General features: G+C 44.9%; 1 protein-coding gene across 5 annotated transcripts in view; it reads left to right on the forward strand.

Annotated features, from left to right (window-relative positions):
- The first annotated feature begins 7,451 nt into the window (after window positions 1–7,451).
- The window catches only part of Fam13c (family with sequence similarity 13 member C), a 114,814-nt gene continuing 104,365 nt past the window's right edge, over window positions 7,452–17,900 (forward strand). For 2 of the 5 annotated variants that reach the window (XM_036167254.1, XM_036167255.1), the window contains exons 1-3: window positions 7,452–7,690; window positions 7,829–7,867; window positions 15,830–15,886. Coding sequence is in view for 3 of the 5 variants with exons in the window: in XM_036167251.1 (XP_036023144.1) it covers window positions 7,806–7,867; window positions 15,830–15,886 (119 nt within the window). In the remaining 2 variants the exon portion in view is untranslated. The other 3 variants (XM_036167251.1, XM_036167252.1, XM_036167253.1) reach the window with 2 other exon arrangements.

The following is a 17,900-nucleotide window of genomic DNA, read 5'->3' on the forward strand; positions in this document are numbered from 1 at the left end:
AGTGCACATAAAGAAATCCCAGCACTCAGGAGGCAGAGGCAGCAGGATCTCTGTGAGTTCGAGACCAGCCTGGTCTACAGAGCGAGTTCCAGCTCTGCCTCTTTTCTGTGGGGAGATGGTGCTACAGGGTATAGTGAATGTTAACGTCTTCCTCCCTGGATCCATATCTTCCTGCTGCTCCAGAGGCCTGGACTCCCCACTTTGCCACACCTCAAAAACTGAGTATGAGATCTTTTTCTCATCTCTCTCTGTCTCTGTCTCTGTCTCTCTCTGTCTCTCTCTGTCTCTCTCTCTCTCTCTCTCTCTCTTTTTCTACCCAAAATCTGCTGTGGAATGTTCTCTATGTCAAATGTGTTGCTCTGATTGGTTAATAAGTAAAACACTGATTGGCCAGTAGCCAGGCAGGAAATATAGGCAGGACAAGCAGAAAAGAGAATTCTGGGAAGTGGAAGGCTGAGGCAAAGAGACGTTGCCAGCTGCAGCCATGGCAAGCAAGATGTAAGGTACCGGTAAGCCATGTGCCACGTGGCAACTTATAGACTAATAGAAATGGGTTAATTTAAGATAGAAGAAGTAGATAACAAGAAGCCTGCCACGGCCATACAGTTTATAAGTAATATAGGAGTCTGTGTGTTTATTTTATAAGTGAGCTACGGGACTGCTGGGGCTTGGCAGGACCTGGAGAGAAGCTCTCCAGCTACAAAAATCTGTAAAGAAAGTCATTTCAAATAGTCTAAATTTTGATATTTTAAGTGACTATTAAGTGACTTCTCCTAAGTTATATGAGCCAGACAACATGAATTGAATAAACCTGTATTTAGTGGACAATACAATTTTTGAAAGGGTTATATCCACAGGATACTACCGAGTCTATGAAACTGGAAGGAGTGGATAAGATAATATTTGCTAAAATGTGTATCAACAATGATCTGAAAGGTTGGATTTAGGAGTATGAAATACCAAGTCAAACAATTTCATGAAATAGATGCAAAGCGAGTTCTTCTGTTCCATAAGCCAACCCTCTCCTTTTGGTGGTATGGGAGAGGTTCTGGAGTATCATTGAACTCCAGTGTTGAGAAACTGAAGGTGTGACAAGACTGGAAAACTTCCAGAAATTGTGGGCCATAGGCAAGCGCTTAATGTCAAAGTGAAGGATGTGGGAATCCCGGTTGACTCTTGTGAACAGACCACACCTAGACTCACATGTGCAGGGAAGGGGCTGCGTCTATATCTTATTCAGTGACACATAAGATTCAGGAGAGAGCCTAAGCATGTCATATGGGTGTAACCTGAATCTCAAAATAGAATAAAAAAACCCAGAGCCAGATATTGGAGTGAAAGCTGAAAGATCAGAGAAGCATAACAGCCATCTCCTAGTTCTTACCTCTACAAAATCCTCAGCCTCAAAAGAGTGAATTCCTGTTTCCTCAAGCCTTATATACCTTTCTGTGTCCTGCCGTATTACTTCCTGGGATTAAAGGCGTGTGTCACCACTGCCTGGTTCTGTTTCTCTTATGTAGCCCAATGTGGCCTTGAACTCACAGAGATCCAGATGAATCTCTGCCTCCAGAGTGATAGGATTAAAAGTGTGTGCCACCACTGCCTGACCTCTAATTGTCTAATGTCTAATTTCGTGCCTGGCTCTGTCCTCTGATCCCCAGATAAGCTTTATTGGTGTACACAATATATCACCACATATAGGAATCTAACCAGCATTATTTGGCTGACCTGAGAAGATGGAATCAGTTAGTTCTGAAGGTCACCTCAGCCATGGGTGGAAGTAGCAAGGGCAGAGGACTCAATTTGTCATGTTTTTCTCAAATATTGGAAGATCCAGGGAAAAAGCTTTATGGAGTAGGAATCTCTGGGCTCCAAAGATTTTAAACACCAGTCACTGATTGTCCAGGAAGTTTGGGTGTGAAGAGAAAGAGTAAGTCCAAGTAACTACAAAGGTCAAAGATTGCTAAGAACCGTGGAAGTATCAAGAATGTATGTGTTCGTTGTCTCTCTGAAAATTAGTTCAACCTCAGGCACTGAAAGTGAAATCTGTTTTATCTTATTTTATTTTTATTTTTATTTTCAGAGCTGAGGATCGAACCCAGGGCCTTGAGCTTGCTAGGCAAGCACTCTACCACTGAGCTAAATCCCCAACCCCTCTGTTTTATTTTAAAAGTCTTTATTTCATAGGTTCTGGGTTGACACCTCGATTGCCTCTCTCCTCCATCCCCCCAATTCTACCTCCATTGCAAACATTGCTGAGGAACCAACTTATACCTCTCCTGGTTGGACTGGGACCATGCCTGCATAACCAGCACCACCCCCTGGGTTTGTCGCCACAACCTGAAATCTGTTTGTTGTCCCTGCTAAGCAAAGGAGGGTGGAATGTCTGGTGGAGGATAGCCTCGGTGCCTAAAAACAACGTGTCTTGAGAAAAATCTTATTTCAAATGAATTTAAAGCAAGAGCTGCAGATTTTCATATTAAATAGGGGAAGGGGGAAAGAAAATGGTAAATTGGGCGTGTCTTGAAAACTGGAGCTAACTATCCACTCATTGATTTCACTCCACACATATTTATTGGGTAGCTAACTTAGTAGATGGTAATTTTAGCCCTGGGGTTAGAGTGGTGATAAGACCCACGAATCTTTATTCCTATTGTGCAGAAGCAATCACACACCAAATGGACGAATATACACCAAATACAAAACGGTCCCGAGTCGAGGAAGCAAATAAAGCGGAGAAGAGCGGTAGGTGATTCCGGGCTTGTGAGGGTGTCAGGGAAGAAGAAGCTCTTCCCTCCAGAAATCACAGTGGAACATCCCAGCTAAAGAATGACTCTCTCACAGGCCCTGGTATAGTCGAAGGTTCACCTGTTATCACAGCAGGGAGGTCCACTTCGTTAGATAGAAGTTCACTTACTACCCATCCTCCAAACAGGGCAGAACAAGTATAGTCCAATGCAAGGATGACAAGATTTTTAGCTTTCATTCTAGACATAATTGGAAGAGCAACCTAATTCTTAGAAACAAGAGAGATGATATCCTTTCCAGGAGAGGGACTATATATGCTTTTTTCTTAAGGTTATTTATTTGTGTGTGTGTGTGTGTGTGTGTGTGTGTGTGTGTGTGTGTGTGTGTGCGCACCTGGTGCATGCATACCATGGCATGTGCATGGAGGTCGAAAGACAGCCTGTTGGAGCTGAATCTTTCCTTCTGCCTTGACGCTGTCTGGGAGCAAACCCAAGACCCTCAATTTCAGCGCAAGAGCTTTAACTTACTAAACCGTCTTGTTGAACCCCTGAAAACATTTTACTAGCTTACATTGATCTCTGCCTCACCACCAACACCCACTGCATTGTAATTCTAAAACTACAACATTTAAACAATTAATTAAGGGTTCCATCAGCCTTTAACAGGTATCTATCTTAATTTGTTTTATCATCGTTTGATGCTGTCCATACTCTTTGGTTCCTGATACCACATCTCCACCCGACGCTGGTTTTTAAATGTTATCTAAGATGTTTCCCATGCCACTTCCATTGGCTTTATGGAATTCAGAATTCTCTGCAAGATTTGCTGTTTCAGGTTCCCACCCATCTACATGGAATACACACTTCAAGTCAGGTGGTTCAGGGAGAGGTTGTGAGTCAAAAGTGGACAGGGCATGCACAAACATTAATTCAGAGAGGGGTGCTTGAATGGCAGTGACCCAAACCATAAGAGACCTTCTCGTGTGTCCATTAACCCTCAGTAGCTCAGACAACAACCACTCAGAGAATGAGGCTCCCTTCTGCTATGATGTCAAGGATCAGGATGGGAGAGCAAAGGACCAGAGGATAGAGATTTAAGGAGAGTGTTCCCACTTCTTTGAAATGGAAAATTATCTATTACAGGCAGCCAAGAGTCCTCTTTTCACACACCAGGAGGCCTGGCTATTCCCTGGAGGACTGGCAGGAAGCACCAAGTCACTGTGTCCAGGCCAGTAGTCCAGGCCTCTGTTGACTTCCTGGTATTGTAAAGATTCTGGCCCCGTGCCCCAGCATCCCTTAGAAAGTGATTTCTCAGAATTGTCTGGTCCTCCAGGGATGTGCAAGCATTTTTAATTGAGTTACAAAAGGGAACACGCAACCATCCTCCATGAAGCCCATTCCACCTGGAGCAAACCCATTGTCATCTGGTCGAATGTAAAATTCTATGATTTTCAAAGTTAAGAAGCCGTGTGAGCAGTGTGGAAGTCTCAGAGTAGAAAGATGGCATCCCCTCTAAAACCTGTCATCCACTCAGTGGTCATTTTGTTTCCTTTCTAAACTTCATGTTTACAAGTTCTTATTATAACAATGACAATAGTTATAACAACAGTTACAATGTTATAACAATAGTGAGAACAAGGATAAAACAAGAATGTCAAGAATGTCATTTAATCTTTGAAAGAACCCTCTAGACAGATTATATCTCTATCCAAGAACTAGAAAAGTGAGTCATAAGGAGGTTTTTTTTTTTAAAGATTAAATTACTGGTAAATGGTTCGTCTTTATCTTGAACTTGTAGATTTCTTTCTTGTGTGCTGCATGGCAGCTCTGTTTTGCAGAGGGCTAAGTCAGTATGTTGGGATGAACACACAGTAATTAAGAAACTATTGGCACTAAGCATGAAATTCACATGCTCACCATTAGAAAACACAGAGGACTGAAACTTAGCAGGGAGGTGAGTTAACCATAGTCAAATCTATCCTTTTGCTTCCCCCTTATTCTATGTATTGAATTGTATACTTTGCATCTTATTTATTATATACACATATGCATATACATACATACATACACACACACACACACACACACACACACACACACACACACATTTATATACATACCAAAGACTTCAGGTTAACAGGGACTGCATCTGACACAGTGTTAAGTATGTGTATCATTTGTTCATCATTCTTTAGTTCACTAAACAAGCCAGGTAGTGTTTTCTCAAAACCCCTTGGTAGGTACAATGTTAACTGGTATGTTTAACCTAAGTATTTCATTGGTTTTTAATGAGTTTGAGAAACCCACACACTGAGTACATTTGTTTTCTCCTTTTATTTTCAATGGATCCACATCATTTTGCCTACCTATGTCCTGTTTCAAAGTTGGAAACATAATATAGTTTTATTTGCTGTCTTTGAATTTAGCATATCTCTCCTTTCAAAAAACGTGTTTGGACCATGTTACATAAAACCACAGGGAAGTCTGGACCTGGTCTCTGCCCTGAGAAATGCTTGAGCTTCCTTAGAGATGCCAGCCATAGATTTTCTCTTCTCCCTTTGAACTTTGTCCTGATAAGCCAGGGGCCTCCAGTCCAGCCTTTTGCGCTCCCCATCAGTACTGTGCATTCCAAGGTGAATAGGGCATCTCATTTAAAAAGGTCCTTGAAAACCACTTACAAAAACAAATAACAGATCTCAGATGGGAACAACTTCAGAACAGGGTGAGTGGTAAGACTCAAGTGGCTTCTTGCACACTGCTGAAAGGCAGGCTTTTATTCTGGGGTTTTAGCCATCATATATTGTACCAACTGGTTGTCATTCTTCCGTATGAGTAGTTTTTAAAAGCTATCCTGGGTCCTTTCTGCTCATCGGTTGCAGAGAACTCATTTTTTCCCTCGCTCTGGGCATTATTGTGTATCTGGATTTATGGAGCACTTTTATTATTTCATTTTGTTTTCCATGGGTCCACAGCATTTTGATATTAAGTTCTGTTTCTCAGTTAAAAGCATTCTTCCTTCCTATCCCAGATGGCTCCCTGGAGTTGTTTACATACAAAATGTCTGGTCTTTGTCTACATTGGTCTACTTAGAATTGGCACCCTAGCCTCTAAGCTAAAGAGCCTTTGGACAACTGACAGGCTTCAGATCTGTGGACAGGGAGATACTCCAGGGTTAAGACTTCACATTGCCATGAACATGGTGAAGTGTCTGTCATCTATGACCTAGCTCCATAGGCCAATGATTAAGAACATATGTGTATAGTTCAACACCCCAGGAATTAATACTTCAGAATCTGTTTAACCTGAAGATTTAAAATCTAAGGTCACCTCAAGCTTTTATTTGGCCGACCTAAAAATATTTGAAGATCAGAGAGTAAAATTGCAGGGGGAAAAAAACCCCAACTTAATGGAATCTGTTTTTCTCTGAAAACTTAATTTTCATTCCCCCAAGTACAAACAGAAAAAGTTAAAAAGGGGACTTATAAAAAAAAGGAATGTGTGCACACGTCGAGATGAACGAGGGAAACCATACAAGGATAAAACTGCTTCTAGGACCATTTTGAGGCATCGCAGATTATTTACAGGCGTTTAGAAAGAAGTTTCTTTCGGTTAGATGCACAATTCATTCATGTCCTTCAGTGCAGTAAAATGACAGACAAGGAGGTTATATTTGCGTTTGGACAGACGGAATAAGTGTCCGTGTTAACAGGCAGTGTGGCTATGGCTAGGCTCTATGCAAATGCACAGCAAAGTCCACACAAGTCGGCCCTCCTAGAGCATAAACTATGCCTTGGGTGGACCTTTAAACTTTTACTGAGTGTGTGGAGGGCGAGGGCTCCTCCTTTTTGTTTCCAAATTTTTGAGGCATTTTAAAACTTAGTTGCTTATTATTATTATTATTATTATTTCATCATCATCATCATCATCATCATTATTATTATTGTTATTATTATTATTTTAAATGAGGTCAGTTGTTGTAAACTAAGTCATCAGTTCCGTTACAGAGTTAAGACTAAGAGCCACCATCTCAGCTCCTCCTGGCAGGGAAATCTTACTTCAAAATTCAGAGACCTGTTTTTCACAGACGTCTGTTTATTTCAAGTCAAGGTCAACATGGCAGGGAGACGTGAACAATGCGAAGAGGGCAGGACAAACATCCCCAAGCAAGAATAAAGCGGGATGGGGGTGGGGCTGGCTGGCTTCCCTTCCCCCAACAGAGCTGCCTCCATCCACGGGAACGGCATTTCTGAGTTCTTCACTCCATCCTTTGTGAAGGTGCGGAGCTGCTGTGGGTATAGGAGCCCGCCTCCTCCCCTGCATGGTGTCCTAGGCACCAGCTATGGCCTGGAAAGCATTCTACACTCGCCCTGCGTAGGCTCATTCACAGTTGTGTGGTCCTGAGCAGGGCCCTTCCTCCAGCCGAATGAAATAACAAGAGCTCAGACAGACCTGTGGAGATGCAGCCCGGCCCTTTGGACCCTCTTTTGTTCTAGGCAATAAAAACCAACACACAGTGAAAATAAGACAAAACTCAGCGCTATCTCCCTCTCTTCCTTCTCGATCTCTCTTTGCTTTTTCTGGGTGATGGATGCATCTTTGCATGTTTGCATCCCCCGGGGTGGGGGCTGGGGAGGTAACAAGCCATAGGAGGCGGGCATTGCATCCAGGGGGGGGGGGGGGGAAGTGGGGAGACATATCCGTATTGCCAGCCTAGGCTGAGGTGGCAAGCTCAAGTAGCTTGGACTCCCCGCAGCTCCTAGCTGGCTACCCGGGTTGCGCGGAGCCTCTCCAGGTTCCAGCAGCTGCAACCCCGGGTCGCACGCCGGCCGCGCCCCGCCCCATCGTCCCCGCAGCCTCGCGGGCTGCTGGGCTTTGTGGTTCGCTGGTGCGGCTGGGCCCCTGCTGGGGGTGTCGTCAGGAGCATGTGCAGACAGCAGCCCAAGGTAGAGCGAGCGTGCCGGGCAAGCCCTGAGACTTGCCTGGCAATGCCATGTTTGTGTGCGTGCTCTAACTCGGGGAGAGCAATTAGGGAGACGGCTCCCCGGCCGGACTTGGCTCATGTTTTCTTGTTTCTGTTTCAGCCTTCAGGATAATTCCTTCGGCAGCGCCGCTGTAACTGAGTAAGTGATTCTTGCCATTACAATCGACTTGCATGCCTGTCTCTGAAGCAACTATGGTGAAGGTACCCTCCGTCCCCAGCCCCTCTTCCCAGGCGATGCATTGTCTCCTGGAACCTGGGGCTGCGAGGCTGGCGGGGGCCCACAAACCTCTCACAGGTTGCAGCCGGTATTTTAGCAACTGCGGGTGGGGGGTGGTGGTGGTGGAGGGAGCAGGTATTAAACCTAGCTGACTACTGCGGGAAGGCTCTGTGCTTCAAGATATGCAATCTTGGAGCTTAGCTTTTTTTTTTTTTTTTTTTTTTTGTCAGAAAGAAAGCTTGGTTGTATTTTGCCAACGTGAGTGTCAGTTTTCATGGCGTGCACTCTGTGTACATTGGCCCCAAATAGATGGATGTTAAGAGAACTGGAGTTTAATTCCAGCACGTTTAAACAGGGTAAACTTATCACCCTTCTCTCTGAGTACAGGTTTTTTAAGACACGGTGAGGTAAACTTTTTCTAGATGTCTTTTGTCATTTTTTTTGATCCTCTGACTTCAATAATGTCACTATAGAGAAATGCCTTACCTGATGCTTAGGGGCAACTGAAAACAGCATTTCAAAGTGGAGGGAGGGAGTGCTGTTTTATTCAACGCCAGCCCACATAGTTTTTTTGTTTTGATATTTATAGTGCTTCATTTTTTATTCTGGTCATCTCTCCCTTAATATTTTCTTGATACTACAGTCTCTCTCTCTCTCTCTCTCTCTCTCTATATATATATATATATACACATATATATATATATATATATATGTATATATATATGTATATATGTGTGTGTATGTATATAGATCAGAAATTAAATTAATGTGGAGTACATTTTGCTGGCACTATATGTGATATTTACATTTAGCTGGGTGTATAAATTATATGTATTCCATCTAGTCTTCTTATCATAGGGACATTTGTGTTTACTATTGGGATCTTTTGGTAAAAGTCACGCTGGAAAAGCTTTGCAGGAGGGTGTGTACAAAGTTATGTTATTCCCCTATGTAAAAAAAGCCCCGAGTTTCATACAGAAGCCACAAGCTGACTTGAGAGCTATTTGCTAAAGATATCTGGACAGTGAATAGAGCATCCTTTGGGTTTTGGATCCAACCATTGTTGGCAGAGACTTGGAGAGGGAAGGCTGAGGTTCCACTGTGCTTCCTGCAGCCTCTTTCCCACAAGCCTTTGCTGTCTGTGTGGTTTGCTATTGTCATAGTATCCCACCTTGAGCTCCCCTCAGTGAGATCTCTTTAAAAGGAAGACCAGGTTGTCTGTCTTTCGAGGACTGACTATGGCCTGCCCACTGGCACCCTGGTCATGGCAGTGACATCACCCTGCCACTTTGCCCTTCTAGAAAAGGCTGAGAGAAGAGGAGAGAAACATCTGTGGACCAAAGGTGAGGCCTGGATTTCCTGGTTCAAGCATTCAGTTACCTACCTCTCTTTCTCCCTGCTGGGCTCCCTGGCGATCACATGTTTCCTGGGCTTGATTCTCAGGTGCCTCATGTAGCCAAATCTCTAGAGTTAGTCACAGTCACAGGCCTGAGTGCTTCAAGATGGAGACTTTAGTTCCAGACCTCATATGCTCATGTGTGTGTGTGTGTGTGTGTGTGTGTGTGTGTGTGTGTGTGTGTGTGTTGTGGTTAAATGCTGGGGAGACTGTCGTGTCTCGTCCTTGGACACTTCCCAAGGAGTTCTGATTGCATAAGATCACGTTGTCACTTTTGGAGAAGTGACAGTGGTTTCTTTTAAAAGGCTGTGAGTGGTGACTGGGAAAGCCATCTGGCTAATACAGGAATTGAAGGAACAGATAACATACCCAAAGTGTCACAGGTGTGACACAGCACAGCAAGGGGCGTCTTAAACCAGTGGTTGTCAAACAGAGTATTGCTGTTTTCTTCTCCCCTCAATAATATGAACCTGTTCTTGGATAGGGGGACAGTCCCTTACTTAGCCAGCAGGACCGGAGGGTGCTATCCCGAGACACAGACATAGCAGGCGCCCTGGAAGTGTTTGGTTGAGATACTGGTCTGCTCTGAGGATGCCCTTTCCTGATTGATGTTTCTGAGATGAGCAAATGTTCTCTATCTCCTGTCCCCATCCATCTCTATTGCCTTCTCCCCCTGCCACTGAAATTCCATCCGGAGAGGCTTTCTTTATTGTTAAGGCCTCCGGTAGTGATCCTTATTAAAATGGAAATTAAAAACTCTGTGCCCTACCAAGTGGATCCAAGTAGTCATTAGGGTTTTCTATGAGTTATTTTATCAGATCATCCAATCTGAAAGGATGCTACTTGCCCAGTTGTATATGCATGCACTTGCATAAGGGTGCCTGTGGAGGCCACAGGTTCACATCTTCTGTCTCCTTTGACCTCATTTCTCACTGAACTTGGAGACCATGGACAGGTAGGGCTGGTGGCTAATGAGCTCTGGGGATCCTTCTGTCTCTGTTCATCCCAACCCTAGGGTTTTCTATGTCCCACCACTCTGGTGGACTTTAAAAAGGCTGTGGGGGATTCAAACTCAGGTCCTCATCCTTGAGCCTAAGACAATGTCTAGTTGACCATGCCCATGTCTCCCCAGCTGGAGGTCTTGGGAGAGTCACAGGAAAGTTGACTTCAGACTCAAGGGCACTGTCCTCTTCTTGGTTTTTCAAGGCCTTGAAATACCTGTGCAGATCTGGGTGTATTTCACTTAGGTCAGAGCTGGCTTGGGTTTTTAGAAACTGTTAGATGAAACTATTTTAGAAGCATACTAGTTAAGTGGCTGTGCAGTTCTGTTTGAAAATTCACATCACAAGGGGCAGGAGAGATGGCTCAGCGGTTAAGAGCATTGGCTGCTCTTCCAGAGGACCCAGGTTCAATTCCCAGCATGCACATGGCAGCTCACAACTGTTTGTAACTCCAGTTCCAGGGGATCTGACACCTTCACACATATATACATTTAGGCAAAACATTAGTGCATATGTCTTAGGGTTTCTGTTGCTGTGAAGAGACACCATGACCATAGCAACTCTTATAAAGGAAAACATTTAATGGGGTGGCTTACAGTTTTCGGAAATTTAGTCCATTATCATCATGGTGGGACATGGTGGTGTGCAGGAAGACATGGTACTGGAGCTGAGGGTCCTACATTTTGATCTACAGGAAACAGGAAGTGAACTGAGACACTGGGCATGGCTTGAGCAGATATGAGACCTCAAAGCCCACCTCCACAGTGACACACTTCCTCCAACAAGGCCACACCTGTTCCAAAGCCACATTCCTAGTAGTACCACTCCCTGTGAGCTTACAGGGGCCAATTACATGTCAAACAACTACAGCACATAAAATAAAAATAAATAAAAAAAAATAAAAGTTTACAATACAGGGCTGGGGGTATGACTTGGCATACATGAACCCTGGGTTTGATTCTAATCACCACATAAAACTGGGTGGTGATGCTGGTGAATACCTGTAATCTTTAGCACTTGGTGGTGGAAGCAGGAGGATCAGAAGTTCAAGGTCATCTTGGGCAACATAGCAAAGTTTGAGGCCAGGCTGGATTACAAGAGACATCTCAAAAACAAAACTCAACAAGCAGCTCCCCGCAAGAGGTTTACAGTCTATTCTCAGAGCTGTATGGGGCTGAGGCAGGGCCAGGCTGGAGCCTGCTTGTTTCAGTCAGCTATTCCAGAGAGCACTGACAAGGAGGTTCTGGGGGTCACACTTTGGGAGATTCCCCAAGAGGTTGCATCGCTGCAACTTTGCCTTCAGGGGTGTGGTGCTGCAGGGGAAGAGAGGCCGTTTCTCTGCCCACCCATCAAGTTGGGGCCTTTCTTCCCATTTCACCGGAGAACGTCTCATGGATACTCGTGGATATGTCTTTAGCTTCCATGATTCCAAGAAGTCTTCTGTCTGCTGAGCCTCCGGGAATATAAACTGACAATGTCACGTGACTTCTGTCTGTGGGCTTGGCGGTGTGGGCCGGGAACAAGCAAGGCTCCCTGGGGTAAAACTGTGGAATCCTGGCAATAACTTGGTCTCCTGGGACTGGATTCTTTCCTAGCTGTCAGGCGGGCCTGAGAAGGTGCAGATGGTCATGTGGGCTGTGCACTCCTTTCTTTTGTTTGTGCTTGGCAGACTGAGCAAAAGGAAGAGAGGGAGAAGAGACCCAAGTTGGAGTTGTTGCAAAGATGTCTGAGCAAGCTTAAGGGGAGGGTTCTGACGGCCTGCTGAGAAGCGCTACCATGAAATCACTTGCTGGAAGTGTCTTTAACATTCGTCCCTTGTCGCCATGGCCAACCGTAAGAAAAGCATCCTCTCTCCCAGTTCAGTTGCACACAAACATAGGATTTCAGTGATATACAGGAAGCAGCCCTGAACCCTGTCTGGGCTGGCCTTTTTCTGTTCTGTCTAAGAACAATGGCCATACCATGTTAGTGGCTGGCCACTGTGGGGAGGGGGATCCCCTGTGACCGCGCACCACCAGAAGAGCATCGTGACGTGCTACGTACTTGAGTGTGAGACTTGACCTTTCCTTTCATCAAGTTCGTCATTGTTACAGGTAGTTGCATCACATCCCGGGTTTCCAAACAGCTAGTTCTGAATCCACCACCAGGATGGACTAGTTCTCTTTTATGCATTTATTTTTCAGGTAGTAGCTAAAGTAACAGGTTTGCTAGTCACGTTTGCTTACATCCATAGTCAGTTGTACTCCCTCTTGCCTCCCTCTCTCTCTACCCCTCCCCTCTCCACACCCACATCACATGCTCTGTTCTTTTCCCTTTTGTGAGCCTTTTTGAGTTTTCCAACTTCTACCCTCCTCTCGCCTACACAAGCACACATGTTTGTTTGTTTGTTTTTGGTTTTTCGAGACAGGGTTTCTCTGTAGCTTTGGAGCCTGTCCTGGACTTGCTCTGTAGACCAGGCTGGCCTCGAACTCACAGAGATCCACCTGCCTCTGCCTCCCGAGTGCTGGGATTACAGGTGTGCGCCCGGCTACACAAGCACACATGTATATTAGAAGTCAGGATTACATATGTAGTGTTTGTTTTTAGGTTACCTTGATGAATATGACACTTTTAAGTTTTGAGGACCTATGAGTTAAATTACCGTGTGGTATGAACAGTAACACAAGAGAATACTGAGCCTGGGTCACTTGGCCATTTAGTCTGAGTTGATGGTCTTCCAGAACTGGGGGACCATGATGGTGGCTTCCTGTGGCAGAATCCAGTTCTGTAACCAGGCCAGTATTGTCCCTTTGTAGGGCCCTCCTGGGCAAGGAGAAAAATGAGATGCTGATTGAATGGGGGTTGATGGTCCCTAGTAAAGTAAGGAAAATTCCACCTCACTCAAAGAGCGGGGATGAGCTCTGAGGACATTGATTTCCCCTGCTGGACCTAGATAGGATCTTGAACTTGTGTGTCCTGAGTGGCGATTGTTGAGGAGATATTCTGCTCCACTAATTTGGTCCAGCCTTATGGCCCAGAAGGCACCTGCCCCCTTTTTGTAGGTTCTGGTGCTGAATTTCCATTTTCAGGCTATCATGCTTAGAGGATAAAACAAGAATTTCCAGAGGGGAACACATTATTGTGTTGCTGATCTCGGAGCTGGGACTGTGGGTTCAACCCTAGTTCTTAGAAGTGAGAATCCTCAGTTTCTATAGTGTGTGGCTTTTTCTCCTTTACTCTTGGAAAACATTGTCATTCATATTGCAAAGCCTACAGGAACTACGTTTGAATACTGATGACGAGGCAGAACGGAAAACTTGGGAACTTAATTGCTATTTTTCGTGAGATAAATAGAGTGGAGTTATTGGTAGTCAAAAACATAAGAGAGCAAAGAAGTTTAGAGTATTCCTTTTTGTTAACTTGACCAACTGAATTTTATTGCCACAGGGAACAGAATATTCTGTTAGATAAAGAGGGTTCAAGTCTGTAGGTGGCTTTTGTATAATTCACTACAAAAGCCATAATTTAAAAAGAGGCTGTAAGAGAAGAGAACAGGCGCTTTCTTCAGTGAATTTGTGGGCTAATTATACAGCATTTCCAGTGATGAATATTTAAATATGTTAGTTAATGTAGCATAAGCACCGTATTACATTTGTGCATATGTATTTATTTGTTTTATTTTCTCCTACTCACTACACTGAATCTCTCAGAACAAGATCCAGATCTTCTGAAACTCTTGTATCCTTTAGAAATAATATTATTCTGAGTCTAGATATAGCTAACGTGTCTGATTCAAGAACAGATGTAGGGAAGAAGGGAGTCAGCACTTAATAACTTTAATAGGAATTTGACATTGCTATTATGTATTTACCTCAGTGGATTGGACATTAAAACAAAACGGTCAGTCCTTAACCCTAGAAAATATAAGACACATCGGTCCAACCTTTCTTACTGTGGTGGCGATGTGACAGCTTGACCAAAAGTGACTTAACAAAGGGGTTCTTTTGGCTCACAGTCTGAGGGGACAGTCCTTGTTGGTGGCCAAGGCACCAGGCAGGAGCTTGAGGAGGCTGGTCACATTACATCTCATCTGGAAGCAGGAATGTTGGTACTCAGCCCATTTTCTCTTAGTCTAGGTCTCTAGGCTCTGGAATGGTGCTGCCCACCATCGGGCTGGGTCTTTCCACCTCAATTCACGTAATTAGAAACTTCCGTCAAGTGGACAATCACTGTTAGCCGTCACAAGAGGTGAACGGAGCACCTGGGAAGCAGTACATGCTTAATGAATAGCCGCCAGTTCAGTGTCAACTGCTTGGTTATTCTGCCGAGGGAGCAGAGCCATTCTTAAAACCAGGATGCCTGTGAACATCCTTGGAAGCAATGCTGCACTTAGGAGCCACGGCGGTGTCCCTAGAAAAAGAACGGTAGTCGTTTTTTTTTTATAAGTATAGGTATGCCTATTGCTGTTTCGTGCAGTAAGAAACCAATTCAAAGGATCTCAGACGTACAAAAGACATCAGCACCTAAGGGCGAAGAGTAAACATCTGTACCTTAAAATGAGCATAGTTACAGTAGTGTTGTGTGTGAATCTGGCCAGGAAGGTTCCTGTTCAAAGCTGGTACCTCCTGGCTTTGGGCAGCGAAGGGTGGGTAGGAATGGAGAAGGGAGAAATGTTCCAGGGTGGGGCTGGGCGAGGCAGGATGAATGGCGGGTAAGAGGAACAAAGACTCCCTCTTACTTAGGAGAACAACACTCTCACTCTAGGTTCACTCTAGGTTCCCTCAGGGAGTAGGAAACACCAGGGATTTTTATTATTATTATTTTTTTAATATGGAAGAGCCAAGACTTTTTCATCAGGTTAATTAGGAAGTCTAGTGAAAAAGAAAAAGTCCAAGGCCAGTGGTTGCTGTTGTGGCATGGGGCACAGGACAGAGGGCCCGCCGCAGAGGATGATGGGATCTTTTTTGAGAGCACTGCTCTGGGTGTCTAACTTCCTTCTGGGAGCATCTTGGGCATTAGTGAGATCTTATAAGCTTAGACCAGTGGTTTTCGACGACCCTTTCACAGGGGCTGCATATCAGATATTTACACTATATGATTTATAACAGTTACAGCAAAATTACAGTGATGAAGTAGCAACGCAACTAATTTTACGGTTGGGGGTCCCCATGACATGAGGAACTCTATTAAAGGGTCACAGCATCAGGGAGGCTGAGAACCACTGGCTTCGACGGTGTCTGCAGTGCTGTGGAGGTGAAATGTCACAGCTGGTTCAATGTCTTCAGCTCACATGCTTTGATGAGCATGTTGGTATCGTATCTTGGCCTGGCAGACATCAGAAAATGGAGCTGGATGTTTGTTGTTCTGTTTTACTCTGGGGAGACAGTGGTGAGGATCATCACATTGTATATATAGTTTTCACGCTAATCTTGACACAGTCGTAGATGATTGCTGCCTCTCCTGCGGTAGGCATTTGTATCTGACACGCTCTTCTCCCTCTTGCCTCAGGTGTGAGGAAGAGACGGTCTCTCTACATGAAGACGAGGATGACTGCTCTGGGCTCAGGTATGCCCCCCCCTCACCCCCATCTCCCACCCCCACCCCCCGGCTCTTATTTGTGAGAAGAGGAGATCCTCTAGGTCTGATGTCTCTTCTTCGTCGAGACACCTTTTCTCTGAGGTTGGCTCGTCTTCTGAGCCGAGTTTTGTGGTGTGAACTTTCAGCTCCCCAGAACAGAGCCTTGTAGACCAGAACAGAGCCTTGTAGAGGGAACTTCTCCGTTAGATTTGGCAATGCGCCCATCATTAGTCACCAACCATGTTATTGAATGTTTTGAACTTCATTATGGAGGGTTCTGGATTCCTACCTGAGTGAGGAACAAACGTTCCTGTAAAGGATGCCGTTGTTCCCTTTCTCTGTCAGGAACCTGAGTAGATGGGTAGCATTCTACTTCTCCTCACTATTAGCAGTACAGTCCACTAGAATGGGGTACGTTCCCAGCCCTGGCTTGACTTTACCATCAGTGACATGGAAAAAATTTAATTGTTAACAATTGGATCATCAGTGCATCAGTGCTGTTTTCTTTCTTTTTCTTCCTTCCTTCCTTCCTTCCTTCCTTCCTTCCTTTCTTTCTTTCTTTCTTTCTTTCTTTCTCTCTCTCTCCTCCCCCCCCTCTCTTTCCCAGCTTCTAAGCCACTTGTTGGGTGTTCCTCCTAACACTCAACTGTTTTGAGTACATTCATTCACACCCCTTGCTCTCTGTACCCGGCCCATGCTGCAGACCACCCATCCTGGTGTGACTTTCAACCCGTCCTCCAATGAGTTCAGTCTTCCCCTGTAGGAGGGTGTGTTGAGTGGTGGGTCTGGGGGGCTTTCTCGGGAGCATGCGGCACAGACACCTGGAAAGTAGCTTCTAGTGAATTACCAGAGAGTAGAGGTGGCGATGTCAAACCCAATTTATACCCTCATTTAGTTATGGTGACAATAGCTTATTTCCTAGCAATGTGGAAAGTAAAATGCATAGAGATTTAAGTGGGGCAAATGATTCCAGAGGAGAGCATTATTACCCTTTGGGTATACTACATGGAACTTGATTGTGAAAAGTTTAAGAGCCAGCCCTGCCAGAACTGAGTAGGGTGTGTGAATGGGAGCCTGGGAATTGAACCTAGGACCTTGAATATGCAAGGCATTTACCCTACCTCTAAGCCATAGCTCTAGCGCCCTCTTCCTTTCTTTTTTTAAAAAATATATTTATTTTTTTTTTTTTTTTCATTTTACATACCAACCGCATCCCTCCCCTTCTCCCGCCTCCTCCCCTCCCTCCCACTCTACCCCCATCCACTCCTCAGAGTGGGTAAGGCCTCCCATGATAGTCAACAAAGTCTGGCATACCAAGTTGAAGGAGAGCCTAGCCCCTCCCCATTGTATCAAGGCTGAGCAAGGTATCCCACTACAGGGAATGAGTTCCAAAAAGCCAGTTCATGCCCCTGGGATAAGTCCTGGTCCTGCTGCCAGGGACCCCACAAACAGATCAAGCCTCACAACTGTCACCCACATTCAGTGGGCCTAGTTCAGTCCTATGCAGGTTCCTGAGCTGTCAGTCCAGAGTCAGTGAGCTCCAACTAGCACCTGTCAGCTGTCTCTGTGGGTTTCCCCATCATGATCTTGACCCCCTCTTCTTTCTTCCTTTCTTTTGCTTTTTGTTATGAGACAGAGCTCACTAAGTTTCCTAGGGTGGACTTCAGGTTTGGTCTTCCTGCCTCAGCCTCTAAAGTCGCTGGGATGGCAGGCCTGTGTTAGTAACTCAGCCCTGAGGGAACCCACACATTGGGATCTTGTTCTATGCTGTATTTGAGGCTTTGCTCAAAGGCCTGGTTAGGGGAAATGTATCACTTGACTTAAAACTTATCTGGATGCCTTGCCTACTCCCCAAACAGATCCATGTTGCAAACTATCTTTGCCAATGGATAGGACGCATCCTGTCTTGAACCTAGAATTCGTCGGCCTGAGAGACTTGAGATCTGTTCGATAATTCTGGGAGTGTTTGAGTTGGCCTGTCTGCTAGGGGTGCTGCTTAACT

This window comes from Onychomys torridus, chromosome 18, assembly GCF_903995425.1.
Source record: "Onychomys torridus chromosome 18, mOncTor1.1, whole genome shotgun sequence".
Taxonomy (NCBI): domain Eukaryota; kingdom Metazoa; phylum Chordata; class Mammalia; order Rodentia; family Cricetidae; genus Onychomys; species Onychomys torridus.